This window comes from Xenopus tropicalis, chromosome 4 (genome assembly GCF_000004195.4).
Source record: "Xenopus tropicalis strain Nigerian chromosome 4, UCB_Xtro_10.0, whole genome shotgun sequence".
NCBI lineage: Eukaryota > Metazoa > Chordata > Amphibia > Anura > Pipidae > Xenopus > Xenopus tropicalis.
Genome location: NC_030680.2, coordinates 128140345 through 128165079, shown reverse-complemented (window position 1 = coordinate 128165079; position 24735 = coordinate 128140345). Strand labels below are relative to the sequence as shown.

Genomic DNA, 24735 nt, shown 5'->3' with positions numbered 1-24735 from the left:
TGTTTATTGCATGACACCTATTCACACCCTGCACAACTTTCCGGGGGGAGGGGGGGTGGGAATGTATAACCCAATCCCTTCCTCAGGTCCACCTTCAGCACATCACACTCTTAAAGGGGTTTTTCACCTTTAAATCAAACTTAGTATGCTGTAAAAGAAAGTTCTATTCTAGAAACAATTAGAACTTTCGCTTTCTTTTCAGCAACTCTCTAGTTTGGAATTTTAGCAGCTCTATGATTGCTAGGGCCCAAATTACCCTAGCAACCAGGCAGTGGTTCAAATGAGAAACTGGAATATGAAAAGGAGTGCATCTGAATAGAAAGATATGTAATAGAAAGTAACAATAAGTAAAATTGTTGCTTTACAGAGCTATTGTTGGGGTCAGTGGCCCCCATTTTGAAAGCTGGAAAGAAGAGCAAAGCAATTAATTCAACTATAAAAAGAGGACCAGTTGAAAATTTGCTGAACCGAAGAACTGGTCATTCTATAACATAATAAAAGTTAACTCATAGATGAACTATCCTTTTAAAATTCACTCCCTGCAATCATCCTGCAACCCCATTGCCACAAATATAAGGCTAGTGCCCCCCCCCCCCATGGGGCTGATGCTCGGCCTGCGGAAAAACACCTGCCTGCCCACCCCATTCATTGACACCACTGAAACAGTTATTACTTCATTGTTTATTTCATGATGAAAATGCTGTTACACCAGCAGCTCTTATGAACGTTTAGTGACATGGCTACAATAACTGAAAGTGGGTTGTAACCCAGCATTTCTGAACATGATTCACTTCAAGGCTACAGCCAATAAAGAAAACAAGTTATATCATCTTCATAAAAGACAATATTCCAGACACTGAATAAAAGAGAAACGTGTTGTGCAATGTGAAAGTGAATGCACAAGCCACTGAATCTTATACAGAACTTAGATAACAAAGTATTTATAAGAGGGTATAAAAAAACTGGCTATGTACATCATATACACAGAGCATTGTATACATAAGAGAAAGGTCAGATCACTAAACACATAGACCCAAACACTGGGTGTGAAATGCAGTTCACTATTATTTAACGAGTTTAAAAGCCAGATATTGTAGCACCCGGGAATGGAATTATCTACAGCACAGCTATCGGCTCTTTCTACAGTTACTTGTCAGTGATGACACATAACCCATAGCTCTGGGTTCCCTACTGTCTCTTGGCCTTGTAAGGGCGGGATCGCTTGCGCCGGTCAGGCTTCCTCTGTTTGTGCAGTCGGCCAATGCTGACCCCCTGACGTCTCCGCACAGAGATATTCTGCTCCACCAAGCTTGCCAGCATCCCTATGGGAGGAAATGAATTGCATATTAGAAAACAATCCTACTAAGGGCATCGATTGCACAGGCAAGTCAGCCGATCACTACACTTACCTTCCTGAGCCAACATTGAGATGAATGCACAGATAAATTCGTCATAGTTATGAGTCCGTCTTTGGTCATCAATCTGTAAGGCAGAGTTCAAAAACATAGGAATTTGTTGATAAAGTCATAAGGAAATTGTCAGATGGAATAAGAAAGTGCAACTAAGGCGACAAGAATAGTAGACGGTATTGAGAGACCTTAAATTTTTTGCGTTTCTCTAGTTCTTCCCTCAGACAGGCTTCGGATGAAGAGATTTCGGCTTCAACACACTTCAGCAATGCTAGCAGCTCCTGAAATAACAGACAAGTGTTTTTTAAACCTCTCTTTTTAAAGGGGATGATCACCTTTAAATTACCTTTTAGTTTGATGTAGCGAGACAAATTTGCAATTGGTCTTACTTTTTTTTTTATTACTTGTGGTTTTCATTTATTTTTTCATTTGCTTTTTTTGTTCAGCATCTCTACAGTTTGGAATTTCAGCAGCTATCTGGTTGCAAGGCACAAAGTACTCTAGCAACCAGGCAGTAGTTTGAAAGAGAAACAGGAATATGAATAGAAGGGCCTTAATATAAAAATAACTAATAAAAAAGAACTAACATTTATAGATTCACAGAGCAATAGTTTTTTGGCTACCAGAGGTGGCAACCCCCATTTGAAAGCTGGAAAGAGTCAGAAGACACAAACATATCAAAAACTATATTACAAAAAAAAAAAAGTTGAAGACCAATTGAAAAGTTGCTAAGAAATGGCTGTTTTCTAACATACTAAGTGATAACTTAAATTTTAACCACTGCTTTAAAAGAACCAATCATGGTTCCAAATTGAATTAGTAGAAAATAACTACTCAGGGAGTAATAACTCAGGTTTAGGGTATGAAGCAACCATCCGTTTCAGCCACAGTAGGAAGCTATCACACATCTCCCATTTATGGGTAGCTATAAAAATATACAATCACACTTCCAGTGCATCCAACTAGTAGCATCATAATTTAATGTCTTCAAAGGGGAAAGGTTTTGGTTTGGGAGTCCCAAATCTCGGCAGTTTCTCAATTAAGCTACAACACTACACGTTACAAGTCCAATGGAATCTGAATTTCTGAAGTCATGTGACAAGACAACTAATGGCTTCTATTACTTTTCAGGTACTGCAACTTTGATTTTGCCAACATGTAAATTTACAAATGACGGTTCATATTTAGTTCATTTTCTAAACATTATATGGAAACTGCTGTATTTCGCTTAATCAGAAAATGATGGTTGCAGTGTATATTTACTATAATGCAGACAGAACCATTCTGAGGCAATTAGCACCTTTATGGCAACTTTTTAGCACTTTCTAAACTGCTGATCTCCAGCCTGAAATATACAATGGTGTATAGTTGCTGGGGGCCACTCAAGCAATAGAGAAGTATATATATATTTTATTTATTTTTTTTGTATTGTTTTTATTTTGTACTTGCCTATCTATTCAGGCCCTCTTCTATTCAACTTCCAGTCTGTCACTCAAAGCACTGTCTGGTTGCTAGGGTAAGCACAACCCCCAGAAACTAGATAGTTTAAAATTCCCTACAATGAAAGCTGCAGAAAACTAAAAATAAAGTCTGGTTCTAAGTTATCTTAGAATGCCATAGTCTGTAGTCACGCTAAAGTGCACATTTTCAGGAAAAAGTCTGGATTGCGGCCCTTTAAATGAGCATATCTGTATATAGAGGGTTATAATACATGGTTTCACATTAAATAAGGAAATAGCTGCAATAATCTGTATTTAGACTACAGAAATCTTAACAGCTGTCTCGGTGAGGGCACAAAGACATTTAGCTGCTATGAAGAACAGCCAAATTCCAGTCAGCCCCTTGGTTCAAATTCACTTTCTCCCTCTGAGCCTTGTGTATATCTGTATTTACTTTTAAGCAAAGGATCCCATGCATTAAATTAGAGCTAAACTTATGTAAAGGATCTAGTAGATTTTCAGGTTTTTGGCAGGATTGCTTACCTTAGGAGAGAATTTTTCCCCTTGTGGAACTTCTGTGACTCTGCTGCGCTCTGTGTCTGGCTCGGAACTCTCTCTTGGCTCCTCTACTTTGTTGCCCTTGGGGGATACTTTACCTGTTTCTGAATTGGGGGATACAAATATCTCATTAGTAGATCCACTCCCACTTCTACTCATAGATCCAATTATATCATCAATAAATCTATTTGGGTAATAAAAGACACTAAATTTGCCCACAAGAAGTAACCCATAGTAACCAATAACTTTGCTTTTATACAGCTGTATATACAGTATATACTACCTGCTGATTGGTTGCTATGGGTTACTGAACCTGGGCAAATATAAGGCCTTTTATTAGTTCAGCCAAGTAGTAGCAGTGTAGTGTAAAGTCTTTCTCGTTAATGGCAGCCATATTGTCCTTGGGGACTGCTGTTCCAGTCAAGTCCCCTAGATCTTTTGTTTCGGTAGAGCATTTTTTTTTATAAGCTTCTCCCAGAAACAGTTTGGGGGGCACAAACTTCCCCTAAAGTAGTATCGCTTTCTTAGCGTAATAGAACAGTCAAAGATAACATAATTATGACTGCTCATCGGTAACGTTTCTGTAATTCCTAAGAGGCACACACTAGGGGAAAGGATACTGGGTAGGTCCGGAGTGCTCTCCATATATGCCAGTTTCTGCCGTCAGAATCCCTGAATCAGGGGACATTGCAAAAATAGTTGATAATACAGCAGGGAAAATAAGTATTGAACATGTTTTTCTCAGTAAATGTATTTCTAATGGGACTATTGACATGAAATTTACACCAGATGTCGGTAACGACCCAAGTACTCCACACATACAAAGAAATTAAAACAAATAAGTCTGGAATGTGCACATAAAGAAAAGGAGGTGCAAAAAGAAACCTGCTGAAATCAGTCAGTATTTAGAAAGCTAACCTGCCCCCTATGAGTGCAAATTAATATCAGCTGGTTTAGGCCTAATTGATGGCCTATAAAAAGGTTTCTCATTACCAAGGTATCACACAAGAAGCATCTCATGATGGGTAAAAGCAAAGCTCTTTAAGACCTTCACAACCTTATTGTTGCAAAACATACTGATGGCACTGGTTACAGACGTATTTCTAAGCTTCTGAATGTTCCAATGAGCACCATTGGGGCCATAATCCGGAAGTGGAAAGAACATCATTTCACTGGCCACGACCAGGTGCTCCTCAAAAGATTTCTGACAGAGGAGTCAAAAGAATAATCAGAAGAGTTGCCCAAGAGCCAAGGGTTACTCAGGAAGAGCTAGAGAAAGTCCTTGAATTAGTAGGTACAGTTGTTTCAAAGAAAACAATAAGTAATGCACTCAACTGACATGGCTCACTGCTCCACTGCTGAAGCAAAAGTTGAAGCTTGTTAAAATTTGGTGCACAACATTTGGACAAGCCAATGAAATTCTGGGAGACCAAAATCGAACTCTTTGGATGTCATTGCACACACCATGTTTGGAGGGGTAATAGCACTGCACATCACCCAAAAACACCAACAGTGAAGTTTGGAGGTGGGAACATCATGGCGTGGGGCTGTTTTTCAGCATATGGTACTGGCAGACTTCATATAATTGAAGGATGAATGGAGAAATATACCGGGACATTCTTGATTCTATGATGCTGAAGATGAAACAAGGGTGGACACATTTCAGCAAGACGATGATCCCAAACACACAGCCGAGGGAACTCAATTGGTTTCAAAGGAAGAAAATAAAGCTGCTAGATTGGCCCGGTCAATCACCTGACTTGAATCCAACTGAAAATCTATGGAAAGAACTGATCAGAGATTCATATAAGAGGCTCCGGAACCTTCAAGATTTGAAGATAGTTTGTGTGGAAGACTGGGCCAATTTATGGTCCATTTTGACAACACCTGCTTATTCCCTTGAGTCTACTACCATCCTCATAGGGGTTGTGGTCTTGTGAAAAGTGGGAGATACTTCTATACAAGAGATGTGCCAGAGCTTCAAGGGAACCAATTACTGTGGCCTCCAATACCAACGCTTGATTAACCTGTTTAGGTGAACAGCAGTGATTATCTCTATACACAAAATGATTATGAACAATTCCACATACAGAACATGGCTCCTTTCCAAGTAGCAAAATTATTCACTGGTTCTAACACCCTGACTTATCAATAGTTACAATACTGAGTATTGGTCAGTTCTATGTCCTAACAACCACAACCACATATTTCATTTTCCTTTGCCTAATCGACTAATTAAGAGAATATTAAACATTTTATGGTACTTCTGAAGGACTTTACATAGCTTTTTAATGGATGTTTACTCTGCTAACATGTCTTGCCCCTTTTAGCAGGAAGAATGACAAAGGCTTGACAGTGCGACACAGAGAGAGTGAGAGAGAGGGGAATCAAGAGGAAAATTCCTATTTCCAATTAGTTATGTAAGGCTGATAGCCCTTCAGAGCATTATGAGTGGCTTGTTTCTTTGGTCTTCTGGGAGAAACATACACATGCTAGTGAAATGTAAGTACAAATAGCTTACCCAGCCTGCTGAGTGGGCACAGGTACCCATCCTTGCTCAAATGCAGAATCCCAGTGCTGATATGTGGTCCCAGTTCCCTCACTGCTCTGTTATAGCGCACACAGTCAAGGCGCAGAAGTGGTTCCTCCTCACCAAAGAGAACTTTGGAGAGATGCAAGGTAACAGGACTGGAAGGACGGGTTGGGTTGGCAGATCTTAAAGGAGAACGAAGTGGTGAGTTGAAAGCACTACCAATTTCTGAGGCAGTGTCTGTGCTTTCATTGCTTGGAGTAGGGGAAGGCTGAGAGTGGGGAGCAGTAGGGGCTCCTGTCTTTATAGAAAGGGGGGAGCACAAATCCCTCTGTGTCTCTTTTAGTTTCTCTGCCAAAACACCAGGTTCAGGCCCTGGCGGGGGAGGCAAAGGCTCTGAACTTCTTCTCTTGAACCTGAGTGAGATATAGTTAATTTACAGTTAGCAATATAGGTTATGTATGAACAGGGGGAGGTATAACTGAATATGTTCTCACCCCGGAGGTGTGAGAGGTCTTCTAACATTCTCAGTTTCCTCTTCTTCCTCTTCATCTGTGTCTGGAGCAGGTGGAGGGACACCCCGCGACCTGCCCACCCCAGCAGCCAAGTCTTCCTCCTCCTGTAATCAGATATATAGATGTTGCCATTTTCATTTACCAAACACAATATTTTTATTCAGTTCCTTACATAAGGAAACCCCTGAAATCCAATTTTTCCTAAAATGTCGATGATGTCACACTTCAAAATTTTGTTTTCAATATTAACCTCACCTGCATAGGTGACTTGGCATAGTTATGGTTATCAAGGAAGGCTGGCAGTCTTGAAGCCGGTGCAGCTACAGTACCACCATTCTGGGCTAGGGAGTTGGGTTTACTATACGCAGACATAACAGGGCCTCGGATTAGCGCCCCGGGTGGCTCTGCACCGACGTCTAGAAGAAAGGAGACGCATTAATATATATTCTCTGGTTCTGTGTTTCTACACTGTTTAAATTATAGCACCAAATACCTGTGGCACTTCTATGGGATCCATGGTGTGCCCGGTGGCTCTCCTGGGATACTGGAGCCTTCAGAGCAGCACTCTTTGTTTCTTCTGTGCTCTGGCCCTCCGTAGGCTTCTGGGCCTGAATTAGTTCTGGCTGAGTTACTCTTATCAACTGCAGGTGGCAAAATGGCACAACATTCTAAATTCTACCTTCTAGTATAAAGAAAAGACAATAATCAAACGAAATAGGGGCTTTTTGGTTGTAATTCAGAAGAAGGTCTTCAGGAAAACGCAATCATGGGGAAAGTGACTACATTAATTTCTCCAGGTGTTGCTGAACTACATCTCCCAAATTCATCTAGAGAGCCAGAGTCTGTGGACACCTAGGTTAGGGTTTATGCCTGTCCACTGCAACAAAGCGTGGCTGTGCAGTAGAGTGCCAATGTGTACATTTGCTAGGTTTGTCATGCTTTGTTTGTAAATAACTGACCGTGGATGGAGGGCTTTACAGAAGAGGTTGGAGAGACAATTTACCTGTTGCAATGCTTCCAGCACAGTCTGTCTGTTCATCTTTAAAATGTGAAGCTTGCTCTCATATTTTAGCCTTCGATCTGGCACCACTGCCATCAGGTTAAACCTAATGTCATGATACGGCTCCCTGCACATACAATACACTATTAGACAGAGATACTGATATATATATATATATATATATATATTATATATATATATATATATATATATAGCTGCTGACACACATCCCAACCCCTTACCCTGCTGTAGCCAGTCCGATCCTCTCCATGATCACTCTGCGAGCCTTGTCTGTCCATTCTTCATCCTCTGCCCAGGGGCCTAAAAAAAGAGGGCAAAGCTGAAGGAAATGCTAATAATTCCTTTTGTCTGAAGGTAGGTGCCACACCTATAAAGCTAGTGTGTCAGATTGGTAATATTAAAGGCCAATATATCAAAGTAGTGTTTTTACAATCTGCCAAATTAATGTATAAATAGGATACTTAATTTACTAAGGGGGAAAATACTAGTAAGGATAACAGTCCTTTATACACAGCAATGTATACACTGCATTCCCCACATACAGATCGGAATATAGTTAAACTTTTCCTACAGAGAAATTGACCACTAAGAGAGGTGTAAATATGGGGTTATCCCAAATCTACTGGACAGCAAATAGCACAGCTACACAAAGTGATTTAGGAATAAATTTACTCCTCATTTCCTGCATTTGTCTGTTTCTTACCATGGTCAATAGGGTAGACTTTAAGGCCATCAAGCTCAAAAAGCCGTCCTTTAATAGGAACATAACTGACAAAGTGAAAAGCTTCCATGGTGCGGACAGCACTGATCCCATTCTGCTTCTCAGGCAGGTGACGGGGCTCTGGTCTGGAAAAGTCAAGGAAAATACAGGGGTCACAAAGTGTACACAGGGCACATAGGGGAAAAAGGCAAAGTGCTGCTGTTGGAGGAATGAGGTATAAAATGCACATGTTGCAGTAAGTAAATGAAGGAGATGGAAGGCCTACTAACATAACAGTACAATTCCTGAACTTCTAAGTGTTGGAAATCAGGTCACTGTCTGCCTTCATCTAGCTAAACCCCAAATTCCTAAGCACCCTTAGTAAGTCAGGCCAGGAGTTTACGGGGTTAAAGTGTCCGGTCCAGTAAATCAGGACTTACTAATTTTGCTTTTATTATGCATCACAGCAGAGCCATGGAAATGGTGAAGTCCCTGTATTAGGAGCAAGAGTAGGACCATATTGTGAGGTTCTACAAATCATAGTTAGTGTAAAAAGATTCATCCTCATCCCTATGAACATTACTCCCATCAATCGGCCTCCCTTCCCCTCACTTTGTGGGGAAGGATAAATGTAATTAAAATGATATTCCTTCCCAAATATTTATATATTTTCCACAATGCACCGACTACAATCCCCGAACAAATTTGTGACTCTATCCATGCCCAGATACGCCCCTTCCTCTGAAATAATAAGTTACCAAGGGTCTCATTCACCACGCTGATGGCCCCTTATGACAAAGGAGGATTGGGACTCCCAAACCTATTTTTTATTATCTAGCGGCCCAACTTAGCTATATCAATTGGTGGTTTACCCAGGAACTGGAAAACTGGAATGTGGTACTCCAAGCCAACACCTTAGGCTCAATGGAAGCACTGAAAAATTACCTTAGAAACCCTAAGACCACCTACCCCTCCCGCCATGTATGAGGGCACCGGTAGCCGCTTGGCAAGCTGCCTTGAATCTAGCAAAAGTTAAATTTCCAATACTTACCTCCTTGTCTACCAAAAAAAAACAAATTTACAGCACTTGTATCATTCTGAGGCTATATGGTTTTGGGCACCCAAGAAAATCAAATATCTAGGCAACGTACTTACAAACTCCAAGGCCTGATCCACATAAATTCATACTTAGAACATATTATAACCCAAATAGGTTATTTATTATGGGTAAAATAGCAGCCCCCATATGCAAATGCTGTGCAGAGGTAGATGGGTCCTACTGGCACATGATCTGGGCTTGTCCCATCATCAGCAGGTATTGGGTAAAATCACCAGGTATATGATGAGAACCTTAGCCCTTCCACCATAGCATCAACTAGAAATATGTCTATTAGGTCTTGTGAATGACCTAATTCCCACTAACTATGCAAGAATTTTGGTAAAATCACTACTGTACTATGCAAAGAAAGTGTTAATCATGCACTGGATGGCTCCCCTACCTCCCAAAAAAGCTGGGTGGATAGAACTAGTTAATAAAATGCTTCCGTTAATTAGACTCACATTTGAGGCCAGAAGTCAACCGCACAAATGTGTGGGGAAGGCTGGCTGGAATCTCACCTACTTAGACTACCCTCAGTGAACATAATAGACGAGAAGTATGTAATTGTACGTTATCGCAAAATAATTGGAGAAACTCAACTATGGCTGTACCCCTCTCCCCCTCTTTTTTATGTATCCCTACTTATACATAAAATCAATAAAAATCTGTTAAAAAAAAAAATTAATCCTCCATGTGCAGTACTAAGCAGGCAGACCACCATCCAGTGGCATTGTAGTTTATTGGGAGCATAAACAGCCCCTTCAAGTTAAAGGCAGTAAGTGTAACTAACTAGCAGGAAAGGCAGTAGGGAGAGTTTGTAGCTGATCTGCAGCAGACAAATAGCCTCAATATAGCAGGAAAAGGTCTAGCCATTATTTCAGCTGTACCTACCTGGCATGGCTGTTGTGAGCTTTTGCCAGTTCCGGAGCATTCCCAATTGCATACCCTTTGCTCTAGAAAAAAGAAGATAGTAATGATCAATCTCTATCCTTACTCTTTCTCCTTGCAGTCAAGGCTAACCTGTAGCTACACATTCTCTGGCTAATCTGGATAATGTTATACCAACCTGTATCACTGAAAAAACAAGCGTATTCTTTAGACTGGGGATACCTAACCTCTTGCAGCCCCCTTTATCCTTCCAAGTAATTCTGCAAAACGGCTCTAACAAGTAACAAGTCCATTAAACATGTATCCCATGCCGTTGCCAAAGGTACCCACCATGCCACTGTCTGAGAAACTACTCAGACTAATCCAGTACCTCTGGGCTGAATCCTTTGGTGAATTCCTTGATCCGGCTCAGTGTGGGCCCCAGGTGAACCCCACTACAGTTCAGCAACACACTCAGAAGGGCGTGGGTAGCACATGAATTAGGGATCAGCTACAATGAACACGAAAAAAGGAAAGTAGTAGTGAGTGACATTAACATGGAGCTTTGCACACAATAAATATACTTTATCAAATATAATCTTCCATCATACCTGATGGGCAAAGAACATGTTGTTGACAACTTCATCTTCCATAACGGAGGTATCATCCAGCAAAGTGGAGACTTTCCTGCGCGATCGACGCTCCTCTATCCATTTGAATAGAAAGATAAAGCCATAGACTGGCCTAGGGAAAAGGAGAACCATTAGATTCAACTCTACACTCGTATAATCCCTATCTATCTCCTACTCGATTCAAAGCAAAATATAACAGCAGCCTCACAACTTGTATGTATGTATATATGTATATCTTTATTTATAAAGTGCTACTTATATACGAAGCGCTGTACAGTAGAATACATTAATACAAACAGGGGGTTATTAAGATAATAATAGATAAATACAAAGTATTACAATAAATACAAGATACATTTGCAATAAATTAAGAGTCACAGACACAAGAGGATGGAGGTCCCTGCCCCGTAGAGCTTACAATCTATATGGGAGGGGAACTTACAGACACAAATAGGCAAATGCAGTATAAGTGCTGTAGGTCACAGTGGGTGACACTACAATATAAGTGCTGATTCCCAGATCAGGTGCTTTGCGAGTGCTCCAAAAGGGAGTCTTTAAGTTTAGTTTTAAAAAGACTGGGGGAGGATTCTCTCCGGAGGAAATCAGGGAGGGCATTCCCAATGTAAGGGGCAGCAAGGCAAAGAAACTTCAAGGAAAGAAGTATTTCCATAGATTAGGATTTCAAGGGATGCCCTTAAAGGGATGTTGTCATTATTTTTATGGTATACTTTTTTATTTCTAAATTACACTGTTTACATAGAAAATAACTCACTCTCCCATTTAAAATGTTATTCTTGAACCAACAAATGTATTTTTTAGCCATAATATTGGTGTGTAGGCGCCATCTCAGTGCATTGTGCCTGACTCTGAGCTTTCAGAAGGAGCCAGCGCTACACATTAGAACTGCTTTCAGGTAACCTATTGTTTCTCCTACTCCCATGTAACTGGAGGAGTCATGGCCTGACTTGGATTTCTTACTATTGAGTGCTATTATGGGAGATATCTACTGGGAGCTGATATCTTGCTCCCTTTCCCATTGTTCTGCTGATTGGCTGCTGGGGGGGGGATATCACTACAACTTGCAGTTTAGCAGCAAAGTGTGACTGAAGTTTATCAGAACACAGGTCACATGGCTGTGACACCCTGGGAAATGAAGAATATGGCTAGCCCCATGTGAATTTTTTTTAAATTAAATAGAAAAAAATCTGTTTGTGTTCTTGAAAAACGGATTTCAACATAGGATTCTGATGGAGATGCTCTATTAACTGATACGCTTTGAAAGAAACATGTTTTCCCACAACAGTATTCCTTTAAAAATATAGAAAGATCTATTGGTAATAAGGAGTCAAAGTGTTTATTACAAAGCCAGCTTTTATTTACTCAGTGATCATATATTCCCTTAGGGGCCTCCTCTCCAATATTAACCACCCCAGTTTTGGCTGGCTGAGATCTTTAGCTTTGTCACGAGATTCACTCTAGTTCCACAGTGTCCTTCGGATACTGGGCTAAGCTCTGGGAAGACAGAAATAAAGGCATGTATATAAAGGGAAAGAGATGCCATCCCCACAAATATCATACCCTGGGCACTTGCTCTGAAGGTCATAGATCTCCTCAACCTGCACCCCTTTTACACCTGCAGGAAAAACAAAGAAAGAATAATAAACAGTACACTCACCCCAGCAAGCATTTCCAACCCATCCAAAGTAACTTCTCCTTTAACTAAACACAGCGAATCACCTTCCCATATCCTTACCAGTAACAACCTTGCATTTAAATATATTATTCTCAAGTTCTCAGCCCCAGCTATAATATAAGCTCCTCCTACTTGGTACGTACCAAAATCTTCAACCAGCAGGGTAAAAAGTCCTGAGAGAGAAAGAGAAAACACATACAACAGTTAGACTGAAACAGAAAAAAGGGATGCGTATAAAGTGCAGGACACATATAAACAGGGAACTAGGTCTTGTCAGCCCCCCTATAATACATCACTCCTGGGATGCTGCTGGGCGCAGAGGAGCCATTGCAGGCATGGGTAAGTAACAGGGGTACTGGAGACCTGAATCTGCCATACAGATGTGAGCTGTACGTGGCACTGGAACATATAGTTGGGGGGTGCAAGGCTGGGCATTCACAGCAGCAATATAGGCATTCAGCTATTCGGCCATGAAAGAGATTCCAAGCCCTGTGTTTATTACTGTAATGCTCTGGGAACTTTATAAATAAACATTCAGGAGTACAAACCCAAAAATGTTTTGCTTTCATTGATTTTAAAAAGTTTGTTACACACAGTAGGGCTTGAACTGGGCTTTGGGACCCTTAGACAGGGGGGCAGCGTGACCCTACAAGTGGGGGGGGGGGGGGAAGCACAAGCCTTAAAAAAAGGGGGAGGGAGGCAGCGTGACCCTACGGGGGGGGGAGGGAGGCAGCGTGACCCTACGGGGGGGGAGGGAGGCAGCGTGACCCTACGGGGGGGGGAGGGAGGCAGCGTGACCCTACGGGGGGGGAGGGAGGCAGCGTGACCCTACGGGGGGGGAGGGAGGCAGCGTGACCCTACGGGGGGGGAGGGAGGCAGCGTGACCCTACGGGGGGGGGAGGGAGGCAGCGTGACCCTACGGGGGGGGGGAGGGAAGCAGCGTGACCCTACGGGGGGGGAGGGAAGCAGCGTGACCCTACGGGGGGGGGAGGGAGGCAGCGTGACCCTACGTGGGGGGGGAGGCAGCGTGACCCTACGGGGGGGAGGGAGGCAGCGTGACCCTACGGGGGGAGGGAAGCAGCGTGACCCTACGGGGGGGAGGGAGGGAGGCAGCGTGACCCTACGGGGGGGAGGGAGGGAGGCAGCGTGACCCTACGGGGGGGAGGGAGGGAGGCAGCGTGACCCTACGGGGGGAGGGAGGGAGGCAGCGTGACCCTACGGGGGGGAGGGAGGGAGGAAGCGTGACCCTACGGGGGGGAGGGAGGGAGACAGCGTGACCCTACGGGGGGGAGGGAGGGAGACAGCGTGACCCTACGGGGGGGAGGGAGGGAGACAGCGTGACCCTACGGGGGGGAGGGAGGGAGACAGCGTGACCCTACGGGGGGGAGGGAGGGAGACAGCGTGACCCTACGGGGGGGAGGGAGGGAGACAGCGTGACCCTACGGGGGGAGGGAGGGAGACAGCGTGACCCTACGGGGGGGAGGGAGGGAGACAGCGTGACCCTACGGGGGGGGAGGGAGGGAGACAGCGTGACCCTACGGGGGGGAGGGAGGGAGACAGCGTGACCCTACAAGGGGGGGGGGAGAGACAGCGTGACCCTACAAGGGGGGGGGGGGAGAGACAGCATGACCCTACAAGGGGGGGGGGGGGGGGAGAGACAGCGTGACCCTACAAGGGGGGGGGAGACAGTGTGAGCCTACAAGGGGGGGGGGGGGAGAGACAGCGTGAGCCTACAAGGGGCGGGAGAGACAGCGTGGCCCTACAAGGGGGGGGGAGAGACAGTGTGACCCTACAAGGGGGGGGGGGGGAGAGACAGTGTGACCCTACAAGGGGGGGGGGAGAGACAGTGTGACCCTACAAGGGGGGGGGGAGAGACAGTGTGACCCTACAAGGGGGGGGGGGGGGGAGAGACAGCGTGACCCTACAAGGGGGGGGGAGACAGCGTGAGCCTACAAGGGGGGGGGGGGGAGAGACAGCGTGAGCCTACAAGGGGCGGGAGAGACAGCGTGGCCCTACAAGGGGGGGGGAGAGACAGTGTGACCCTACAAGGGGGGGGGGGAGAGACAGTGTGACCCTACAAGGGGGGGGAGAGACAGTGTGACCCTACAAGGGGGGGGGGAGAGAGTGTGACCCTACAAGGGGGGGGGAGAGACAGTGTGACCCTACAAGGGGGGGAGAGAGACAGTGTGACCCTACGGGGGGGAGGGAGGGAGGCAGCGTGACCCTACGGGGGGGAGGAGGGAGGCAGCGTGACCCTACGGGGGGGAGGGAGGGAGGCAGCGTGACCCTACGGGGGGGAGGGAGGGAGGCAGCGTGACCCTACGGGGGGGAGGGAGGGAGGCAGCGTGACCCTACGGGGGGGAGGGAGGGAGACAGCGTGACCCTACGGGGGGGAGGGAGGGAGACAGCGTGACCCTACGGGGGGGAGGGAGGGAGACAGCGTGACCCTACGGGGGGGAGGGAGGGAGACAGCGTGACCCTACGGGGGGGAGGGAGGGAGACAGCGTGACCCTACGGGGGGGGAGGGAGGGAGACAGCGTGACCCTACGGGGGGGAGGGAGGGAGACAGCGTGACCCTACAAGGGGGGGGGGAGAGACAGCGTGACCCTACAAGGGGGGGGGGGGAGAGACAGCATGACCCTACAAGGGGGGGGGGGGGAGAGACAGCGTGACCCTACAAGGGGGGGAGACAGCGTGAGCCTACAAGGGGGGGGGGGAGAGACAGCGTGAGCCTACAAGGGGCGGGAGAGACAGCGTGGCCCTACAAGGGGGGGGGAGAGACAGTGTGACCCTACAAGGGGGGGGGGGGGAGAGACAGTGTGACCCTACAAGGGGGGGGGGAGAGACAGTGTGACCCTACAAGGGGGGGGGAGAGACAGTGTGACCCTACAAGGGGGGGGGGGGGGGGAGAGACAGCGTGACCCTACAAGGGGGGGGGAGACAGCGTGAGCCTACAAGGGGGGGGGGGGGAGAGACAGCGTGAGCCTACAAGGGGCGGGAGAGACAGCGTGGCCCTACAAGGGGGGGGGAGAGACAGTGTGACCCTACAAGGGGGGGGGGGGAGAGACAGTGTGACCCTACAAGGGGGGGGAGAGACAGTGTGACCCTACAAGGGGGGGGGAGAGAGTGTGACCCTACAAGGGGGGGGAGAGACAGTGTGACCCTACAAGGGGGGGGAGAGAGACAGTGTGACCCTACAAGGGGGGGAGAGAGACAGTGTGACCCTACAAGGGGGGGGGGGAAGAGACAGCATGACCCTACAAGGGGGGGGGGGGGAGACAGCATGACCCTACAAGGGGGGGGGGGGGAGACAGCGTGACCCTACAAGGGGGGGGGGGAGACAGCGTGACCCTACAAGGGGGGGGGGGGGAGAGACAGCGTGACCCTACAAGGGGGGGGGGGAGAGACAGCGTGACCCTACAAGGGGGGTGGGGAGAGACAGCGTGACCCTACAAGGGGGGGGGAGAGACAGCGTGACCCTACAAGGGGGGGGGGGGGAGAGACAGCGTGAGCCTACAAGGGGCGGGAGAGACAGCGTGGCCCTACAAGGGGGGGGGAGAGACAGCGTGACCCTACAAGGGGGGGGGGGAGAGACAGTGTGACCCTACAAGGGGGGGGGGAGAGACAGTGTGACCCTACAAGGGGGGGGGAGAGAGTGTGACCCTACAAGGGGGGGGGAGAGACAGTGTGACCCTACAAGGGGGGGGAGAGAGACAGTGTGACCCTACAAGGGGGGGAGAGAGACAGTGTGACCCTACAAGGGGGGGGGGGAAGAGACAGCATGACCCTACAAGGGGGGGGGGGGGAGACAGCATGACCCTACAAGGGGGGGGGGGGGAGACAGCGTGACCCTACAAGGGGGGGGGGGAGACAGCGTGACCCTACAAGGGGGGGGGGGGGGAGAGACAGCGTGACCCTACAAGGGGGGGGGGAGAGGACAGCGTGACCCTACAAGGGGGGTGGGGAGAGACAGCGTGACCCTACAAGGGGGGGGGAGAGACAGCGTGACCCTACAAGGGGGGGGGGGGGGGGAGAGACAGCGTGACCCTACAAGGGGGGGGGGGAAGACAGCGTGACCCTACAAGGGGGGGGGGGGGAAGACAGAGTGACCCTACAAGGGGGGGGAAGACAGTGTGACCCTACAAGGGGGGGAAGACAGCGTGACCCTACAAGGGGGGGGGGGGAAGACAGCGTGACCCTACAAGGGGGGGGGGGGAAGACAGTGTGACCCTACAAGGGGGGGGGGGGGGGGGAAGACAGTGTGACCCTACAAGGGGGGGGGAAGACAGTGTGACCCTACAAGGGGGGGGGAAGACAGTGTGACCCTACAAGGGGGGGGGGAAGACAGTTGTGACCCTACAAGGGGGGGGGGGGGGGGAAGACAGTGTGACCCTACAAGGGGTGGGGGGAAAGACAGTGTGACCCTACAAGGGGTGGGGGGAAAGACAGTTGTGACCCTACAAGGGGTGGGGGAAAGACAGTGTGACCCTACAAGGGGGTGGGGGGAAAGACAGTGTGACCCTACAAGGGGTGGGGGGAAAGACAGTGTGACCCTACAAGGGGTGGGGGAAAGACAGTGTGACCCTACAAGGGGTGGGGGAAGACAGTGTGACCCTACAAGGGGTGGGGGGAAAGACAGTGTGACCCTACAAGGGGTGGGGGGAAAGACAGTCGTGACCCTACAAGGGTGGGGGGGAAAGACAGTGTGACCCTACAAGGGGTGGGGGGAAAGACAGTGTGACCCTACAAGGGGTGGGGGAAAGACAGTGTGACCCTACAAGGGGGTGGGGGGAAAGACAGTGTGACCCTACAAGGGGGGGGAGGGGACTAAGGGGGGAAAGACAGTGTGACCCTACAAGGGGTGGGGGGAAAGACAGTGTGACCCTACAAGGGGTGGGGGGAAAGACAGTGTGACCCTACAAGGGGGTGGGGGAAAGACAGTGTGACCCTACAAGGGTGGGGGGAAGACAGTGTGACCCTACAAGGGGTGGGGAAAGACAGTGGACCCTACAAGGGGGGGGAAAGACAGTGTGACCCTACAAGGGGGGTGGGGGGGGAAAGACAGTTGTTGACCCTACAAGGGGTGGGGGGAAAGACAGTGTGACCCTACAAGGGGTGGGGGAAAGACAGTGTGACCCTACAAGGGTGGGGGGAAAGACAGGTGACCCTACAAGGGGTGGGGGAAAGACAGTGTGACCCTACAAGGGGTGGGGGAAGACAGTGTGACCCTACAAGGGTGGGGGAAAGACAGTGTTGACCTACAAGGGGGTGGGGGGAAAGACAGTGTGACCCTACAAGGGGGGCTGGGGGGGAAAGACAGTGTGACCCTAACAAGGGGTGGGGGGAAAGACAGTGTGACCCTACAAGGGGTGCGGGGAAAGACAGTGTGACCCTACAAGGGGGTGGGGGAAAGACAGTGTGACCCTACAAGGGGTGGGGGGGAAAGACAGTGTGACCCTTACAAGGGGTGGGGGAAGACAGTGTGACCCTACAAGGGGTGGGGGAAAGACAGTGTGACCCTACAAGGGGTGGGGGGAAAGGACAGTGTGACCCTACAAGGGGTGGGGGGAAAGACAGTGTGACCCTACAAGGGGTGGGGGGAAAGACAGTGTGACCCTACAAGGGGTGGGGGGAAAGACAGTGTGACCCTACAAGGGGTGGGGGGAAAGACAGTGTGACCCTACAAGGGGTGGGGGGAAAGACAGTGTGACCCTACAAGGGGTGGGGGGAAAGGACAGTGTGGACCCTACAAGGGGTGGGGGGAAAGACAGTGTGACCCTACAAGGGGTGGGGGGAAAGACAGTGTGACCCTACAAGGGTGGGGGGAAAGACAGTGTGACCCTACAAGGGGGGGGGGAAGACAGTGTGACCCTACAAGGGTGGGGGGAAAGACAGTGTGGACCCTACAAGGGGTGGGGGGAAAGACAGTGTGACCCTACAAGGGGTGGGGGGGAAGACAGTGTGACCCTACAAGGGGGGGGGGGAAAGACAGTGTGACCCTACAAGGGGGGGGGGAAAGACAGTGTGACCCTACAAGGGGGGGGGGAAAGACAGTGTGACCCTACAAGGGGGGGGGGAAAGACAGTGTGACCCTACAAGGGGTGGGGGGAAAGACAGTGTGACCCTACAAGGGGTGGGGGGAAAGACAGTGTGACCCTACAAGGGGTGGGGGGGGAAGACAGTGTGACCCTACAAGGGGGGGGGGGGGAGAGACAGTGTGACCCTACAAGGGGGGGGGGGGGAGAGACAGTGTCACCCTACAAGGGGGGCGGGGAAGACAGTGTGACCCTACAAGGGGGGGGAAGACAGTGACCCTACAAGGGGGGGGGGGGAAGACAGAGTGACCCTACAAGGGGGGGGGGGAAGACAGTGTGACCCTACAAGGGGGGGGGGGGAGACAGAGTGACCCTACAAGGGGGGGGGGGGAAGACAGTGTGACCCTACAAGGGGGGGGGGAAGACAGTGTGACCCTACAAGGGGGGGGGGGGGGAAGACAGATTGACCCTACAAGGGGGGGGGGGGGAAGACAGTGTGACCCTACAAGGGGTGGGGGAAAGACAGTGTGGACCCTACAAGGGGTGGGGGAAAGACAGTGTGACCCTACAAGGGGTGGGGGGGAAAGACAGTGTGACCCTACAAGGGGTGGGGGGAAAGACAGTGTGACCCTACAAGGGGTGGGGGAAAGACAGTGTGACCCTACAAGGGGTGGGGGGAAAGACAGTGTGACCCTACAAGGGGTGGGGGAAAGACAGTGTGACCCTACAAGGGGTGGGGGGAAAGACAGTGTGACCCTACAAGGGGTGGGGGAAAGACAGTGTGACCCTACAAGGGGTGGGGGGAAAGACAGTGTGACCCTACAAGGGGTGGGGGAAAGACAGTGTGACCCTACAAGGGGTGGGGGGAAAGACAGTGTGACCCTACAAGGGGTGGGGGGAAAGACAGTGTGACCCTACAAGGGGTGGGGGGAAAGACAGTGTGACCCTACAAGGGTGGGGGGAAAGACAGTGTGACCCTACAAGGGGTGGGGGGAAAGACAGTGTGACCCTACAAGGGTGGGGGGAAAGACAGTGTGACCCTACAAGGGTGGGGGGAAAGACAGTGTGACCCTACAAGGGGTGGGGGAAAGACAGTGTGACCCTACAAGGGGTGGGGGAAAGACAGTGTGACCCTACAAGGGGTGGGGGGAAAGACAGTGTGACCCTACAAGGGGTGGGGGAAAGACAGTGTGACCCTACAAGGGGTGGGGGAAACAGTGTGACCCTACAGGGGGGGGAAGACAGTGTGACCCTACAAGGGGTGGGGGGAAAGACAGTGTGACCCTACAAGGGGTGGGGGAAACAGTGTGACCTACAGGGGGGGGAAACAGTGTGACCCTACAAGGGTGGGGGAAAGACAGTGTGACCCTACAAGGGGTGGGGGGAAAGACAGTGTGACCCTACAAGGGGTGGGGGAAAGACAGTGTGACCCTACAAGGGGTGGGGGGAAAGACAGTGTGACCCTACAAGGGGTGGGGGGAAAGGACAGTGTGACCCTACAAGGGGTGGGGGGAAAGACAGTGTGACCCTACAAGGGGTGGGGTGGGGGAAGGGGAAAGACAGTGTGACCCTAACAGGGTGGGGGGAAAGGACAGTGTGACCCTACAAGGGGGTGCGGGGAAAGGACAGTGTGACCCTACAAGGGGTGGGGGGAAAGACAGTGTGACCCTACAAGGGGTGGGGGGAAAGACAGTGTGACCCTACAAGGGGTGGGGGGAAAGACAGTGTGACCCTACAAGGGGGTGGGGGGAAAGACAGCTGTGGACCCTACAAGGGGGTGGGGGAAAGACAGTGTGACCCTACAAGGGGTGGGGGGAAAGACAGTGTGACCCTACAAGGGGTGGGGGAAAGACAGTGTGACCCTTACAAGGGTGGGGGAAAGACAGTGTGACCCTACAAGGGTGGGGGAAAGACGGTTGTGACCCTACAAGGGTGGGGGGAAAGACAGTGTGACCCTACAAGGGTGGGGGGAAAGACAGTGTGACCCTACAAGGGGTGGGGGAAGACAGTGTGACCCTACAAGGGGTGGGGGGAAGACAGGTGACCCTACAAGGGGGGGGGAAAGACAGTGTGACCCTACAAGGGGGGGGGGGGAAAGACAGTGTGACCCTACAAGGGGGGGGGAAGACAGTGTGACCCTACAAGGGGGGGGGGGAAGACAGTGTGACCCTACAAGGGGGGGGGGGAAAGACAGTGTGACCCTACAAGGGGGGGGGGGGAGAGGACAGTGTCACCCTACAAGGGGGGGGGGAGAGACAGTGTCACCCTACAAGGGGGGGGGGAAGACAGTGACACTACCACTGGGGGGAGGGGGATTATTTGGCTGCTGTATGTTAGAAGACCTTGGGTGCATCACAGTAATGCTCTATGGAAGATACAGTTAGTGGATGTGAGTGTGTTGTTGCTATGGTTCCCTGCCTCACGGAGCTTGCAATCCATGTTTATAGTCTCTAGGTCACACCGCCCACAGATAAGCACAACAGAAACAAAGCGGGACACAGACTGAGCAGTAGCAGAGCCAGTGCCCCTTCCCCCCGGGAGTTACAGTTCAGTAAAGCGTTAGTGCAGCCGCAGGTGCCTGTGGGGACTCCCCATACTAAACACAAAGGAACCCGCCCGGCCTGTGCCATCCTGCAGCGCCTAATGGGGTATCACTGTCCCACCCATGCTCCTTGCACAAAGGAATCAGCCCGCAGTACCACAAGCACAGGGCGCCGTGACCCACTCGTACCTGGATCGCTTTCCAGCTCTAGCCAGCCTTTATTCATGTTGCCATATCCATGTCTCCGAGACTATGACCTCATCAAAGTGCGCCGGAAGCATTTCATGTCGTTTGGTTCTTGCCGCCCGTGTGTCATGTGACATTCCCACAAGCCGGAAGCGCTTGTTCTGTGAGGGGGGGGTGGGGTGTAGAGTTTATGCGGGCAGTGGCACTGCGCTCCGTGTCTGTTGGCCTTTGGGTGTATATGTCCCAGTAACACAATTAGCAGGGTAGCCTTACACTTAGGGCAGGTGTGTGGGACTGAACTTCTATTTCTGAAAGCAAACTTATGATTATCGCTCCGCTTATATGAACTTGGAGTTATATTAACCCAATGTGATTCTCGCCAGCGTGCAACTTTTTTTTTTCTGAGACAAAATGCGTGTGGGAATATTTTTGTCTGTGTTGGAAAGCCCAACTAAAGTAAATATCAGTTCCTCATACAATACTTTTATACCAGATTTGGTTCTCTTTCCCAAGTCTGTCGAGTGACGCCAATCTCTGACCCACCTCAGCCTTTCCAATATAACATTTATGATACCCCATTGGCTTCAGGTAGCAACTACTCCAAATGCACCAACCATACAGAAAATCAGAGGAAAATATCATATAGATGGTATAAATCACCCAGTATATTCCATTACATGTTACTATAGGTCTCTGCAAATTGCTAGAGATGTAACAAAGCTGAAGGGACATTTCTCCATATATGGTCTCTTGCTTAGTGCTCTCTTCATTCTAGAATGATGTATCACCGTTACTACAAGAAACCACCAATCTACTTACTCAACTCACTCAACTCAGCATTGCCCCCTCACCTAGGTTCCTAATACCTTGAGTCCAAGATGGTGGGAAACCACTGAAATCCCAAATACAGATAAACTGGTCAATCTCCCCATTGACTTAATTGTACATTACACATCGCTAATTACTTCTACTATACAAACTAAAGATCTCAAGTTATTAAAATGATTTGCAAAATAATCACAATCTCTTGGGAAAAAAATATACAGTAGTGAGCTAGTTATATTGAAACATTGACAAAACTTATTTCCTGCTCACGAGTAAGCCTGACACTACTGGTGAATTTCAACCTAAAGATGCTCTAATGTTTTTAATGTTGATTAGGGCAAGAACCACTCGTACCAGCGGTGTCAGGTAGTTCCCACTGATGCCACCAGGAGTGTTTCCCGCCAGCTAAAATACACCATTGGATAAAACACCCCATGTGCCATTAGCTTAAAATGGGTCTTTGTACCTCTTATTAAGCTGAATAATTCTGCCCACCATATTTTTCAATAAAAGTAATAAAATTGTGTTGTTTTTAAAAATGACACTATATTAAAAACTACAACAAAGTGTCAAACAAGATTATCTTTCTTTAAAAGTTTTATTGATTTATAAAAAAATTACATAAAATGTGTTTAATCTGCTTATGTTGGTCAGTCCATGGTGCATCGGATCCAAAGTTCTGCACCATCTTTACATCAATAGTCCATAATGTTCATCTGCAGGACTGTCCATCTTCAGGCCTCTGGTTAAAATGTGGACCTCCAAGGTATATTTATGGCCCCAGGTCTACATAAGGACTCCATCAACTTCTCTGCTGCCAGTTGCTTTGCTGAGCAGGACGTAACTAGAGACCCATGGGCCTACATCTTGGATCCAGCCCTCTCTCCTATTTCCAATAACTGCCAGGCCATCAATCCACCCATATCCCTTCCCCTATGTATAACTTGTATATTGGCCTCTTTAACTTTTAAAACAGATCAAATTCTTTCTGCATATTGGGCCCACATGGATTGCTGTGCTGCATCGGAGTTTAAAGAGAACCTTTCAGTTTTCAGTTAACAATAGGAATGTGTTTAGAGTGTTAAGTAAAATGACAAACCATAAGAAGAATCATAAGAACAGAGAACGCGGAAGAGAGGTTTTTTGTTATTATTATTAGGGAAGGACTCCAAGTTTACTGTGCTTAAGTCAGCGCTGCGCAATCTCTGCACCCTCCTCTTTACAAACGGAGAAGTTTGTGATACTGCGTGAGGCACCGTTCCCCCCTGCAACCCCCTCCCTGTGCCTGTGACCGGAGGATTACCGCTGAGTCAGTGTAATGCTCTGTTCCCCTCTGCAGCCCTCCTTGCTTTGCCTGTGACTGGAGCCGGAGGAGTTCCCTCTGCAGCCGCCGGCCCGCCTGCCTCTGACCAGAGGAGTTCCCCCTGCAGCTGCCCCCCCCCCCCCCACCTGTGAATGGAGGAGTTTCAATTAAACTGTGTAAGGCTAATGCCACACGAGGCGTAGGGCTGAAATTTTCGGCAAGCGGATAAACGCTTGCCGAAAATTCAGCCCTACGCCTGCTACTTGTGCCTGCACCCGGATGAATGGGATACGCTCGGGTGCAGGCACATGTAGCCGATATACGCAAGAAAACGCGAGACTTTGCATTCTCTCGCGTTTTCATGCGTATATCGGCTACATGTGCCTGCACCCGAGCGTATCCCATTCATTCGGGTGCAGGCACAAGTAGCAGGCGTAGGGCTGAATTTTCAGCAAGCGTTTTTCCGCTTGCCGAAAAAATCAGCCCTACGCCGCGTGTGGCATCAGCCTAAGGCTCTGTTCCCCAGCTGCATCCTTCACCCGGTGCCTTCCACATTAGGAAGATAGCGGGTGGGGGATACAGCAGGGAAACAGAGCCTTAGGGCTCTGGCACACGGGGAGATTAGTCGCCCGTGACAAATCTCCCTGTTCGCTGGCAACTAATCTCCCCGAAATGCCATCCCACTGCCAAATGTAAATCTCCGGTGGGATGGCATACGCAGCGCAGCGATTTCCCTGAAATCACGGAAGTTGCCTTGAGAGGAAACTTGCACGATTTCAGGGAAATCGCGGCACCGCGTATGCCATCCCACCGGCAATTTACATTTTTGCCGGTGGGATGGCATTTCAGGGAGATTATTTGGTTTGGCACAGTGGAAGACCTAACAAAGTTGACCAATGAGCTTAATACGTTGCCCACCCCTGTTAAGTTAACATTGCATTATGACTATGAGGTTATCAGCTATTTAGATGTCACACTGTACAAGGATATGGAGCATAGAAGGTTGCAGACTAAAATTTACCCAAAGGTGATGGACAGGAATACTCTGCTTCATATTGGGAGCAATCATCCCCAGCATCTGTTAAAATCACTTCCCAAATCTCTGATGCTGAGAGTAGCTAGAATAACAAGTGATGCTGATGAACGGAATAAGGGGCTTGAGATTATGTCAAAACAATTTTTGGAGAGGGGGTATCTCAGGAAAGACCTTATGGAGGTCAGACAATGGGCCCAGGGTTTGGACAGAACCAAATCATTACAAAATGAACAGGGAAATGTGGATAAGAAGGATAATAAGTTTTACACTAGCATGTATGTAGTGCCTTGACAAAAAAATCTCTCTTACAGTACTGGCCGCTCATATATACTGACAATGAATTGT

At 48.9% G+C, this 24735-nt stretch overlaps 1 protein-coding gene across 2 annotated transcripts; it reads right to left on the bottom strand.

Annotated features, from left to right (window-relative positions):
• Positions 1–666: 666 nt before the first annotated feature.
• bap1 (BRCA1 associated protein 1) lies at positions 667–21374 on the bottom strand. Of its 2 annotated transcripts, none has more exon segments than NM_001008205.1 (17): positions 667–1322; positions 1410–1482; positions 1598–1690; positions 3392–3510; positions 5928–6352; positions 6434–6555; positions 6707–6867; positions 6945–7092; positions 7455–7578; positions 7694–7772; positions 8176–8318; positions 10163–10224; positions 10530–10649; positions 10750–10882; positions 12349–12403; positions 12607–12636; positions 21230–21374. In NM_001008205.1, coding segments are annotated over 17 exon segments (2058 nt in total). In that variant the 5' UTR covers positions 21267–21374; the 3' UTR covers positions 667–1188.
• Between the last annotated feature and the right edge of the window lie 3361 nt (positions 21375–24735).

Bases quoted from the DNA above. Each gene is read 5' to 3' on its own strand.
- bap1 (XM_031900043.1), bottom strand. The intron at 7,579-7,693 runs GTAAGGGGTTGG...TTGTATGTGCAG, and splicing joins ATCGGACTGGCTACAGCAGG to GGAGCCGTATCATGACATTA. The intron at 7,093-7,454 runs GTAAATTGTCTC...TGCCACCTGCAG, and splicing joins TGCTGGAAGCATTGCAACAG to TTGATAAGAGTAACTCAGCC.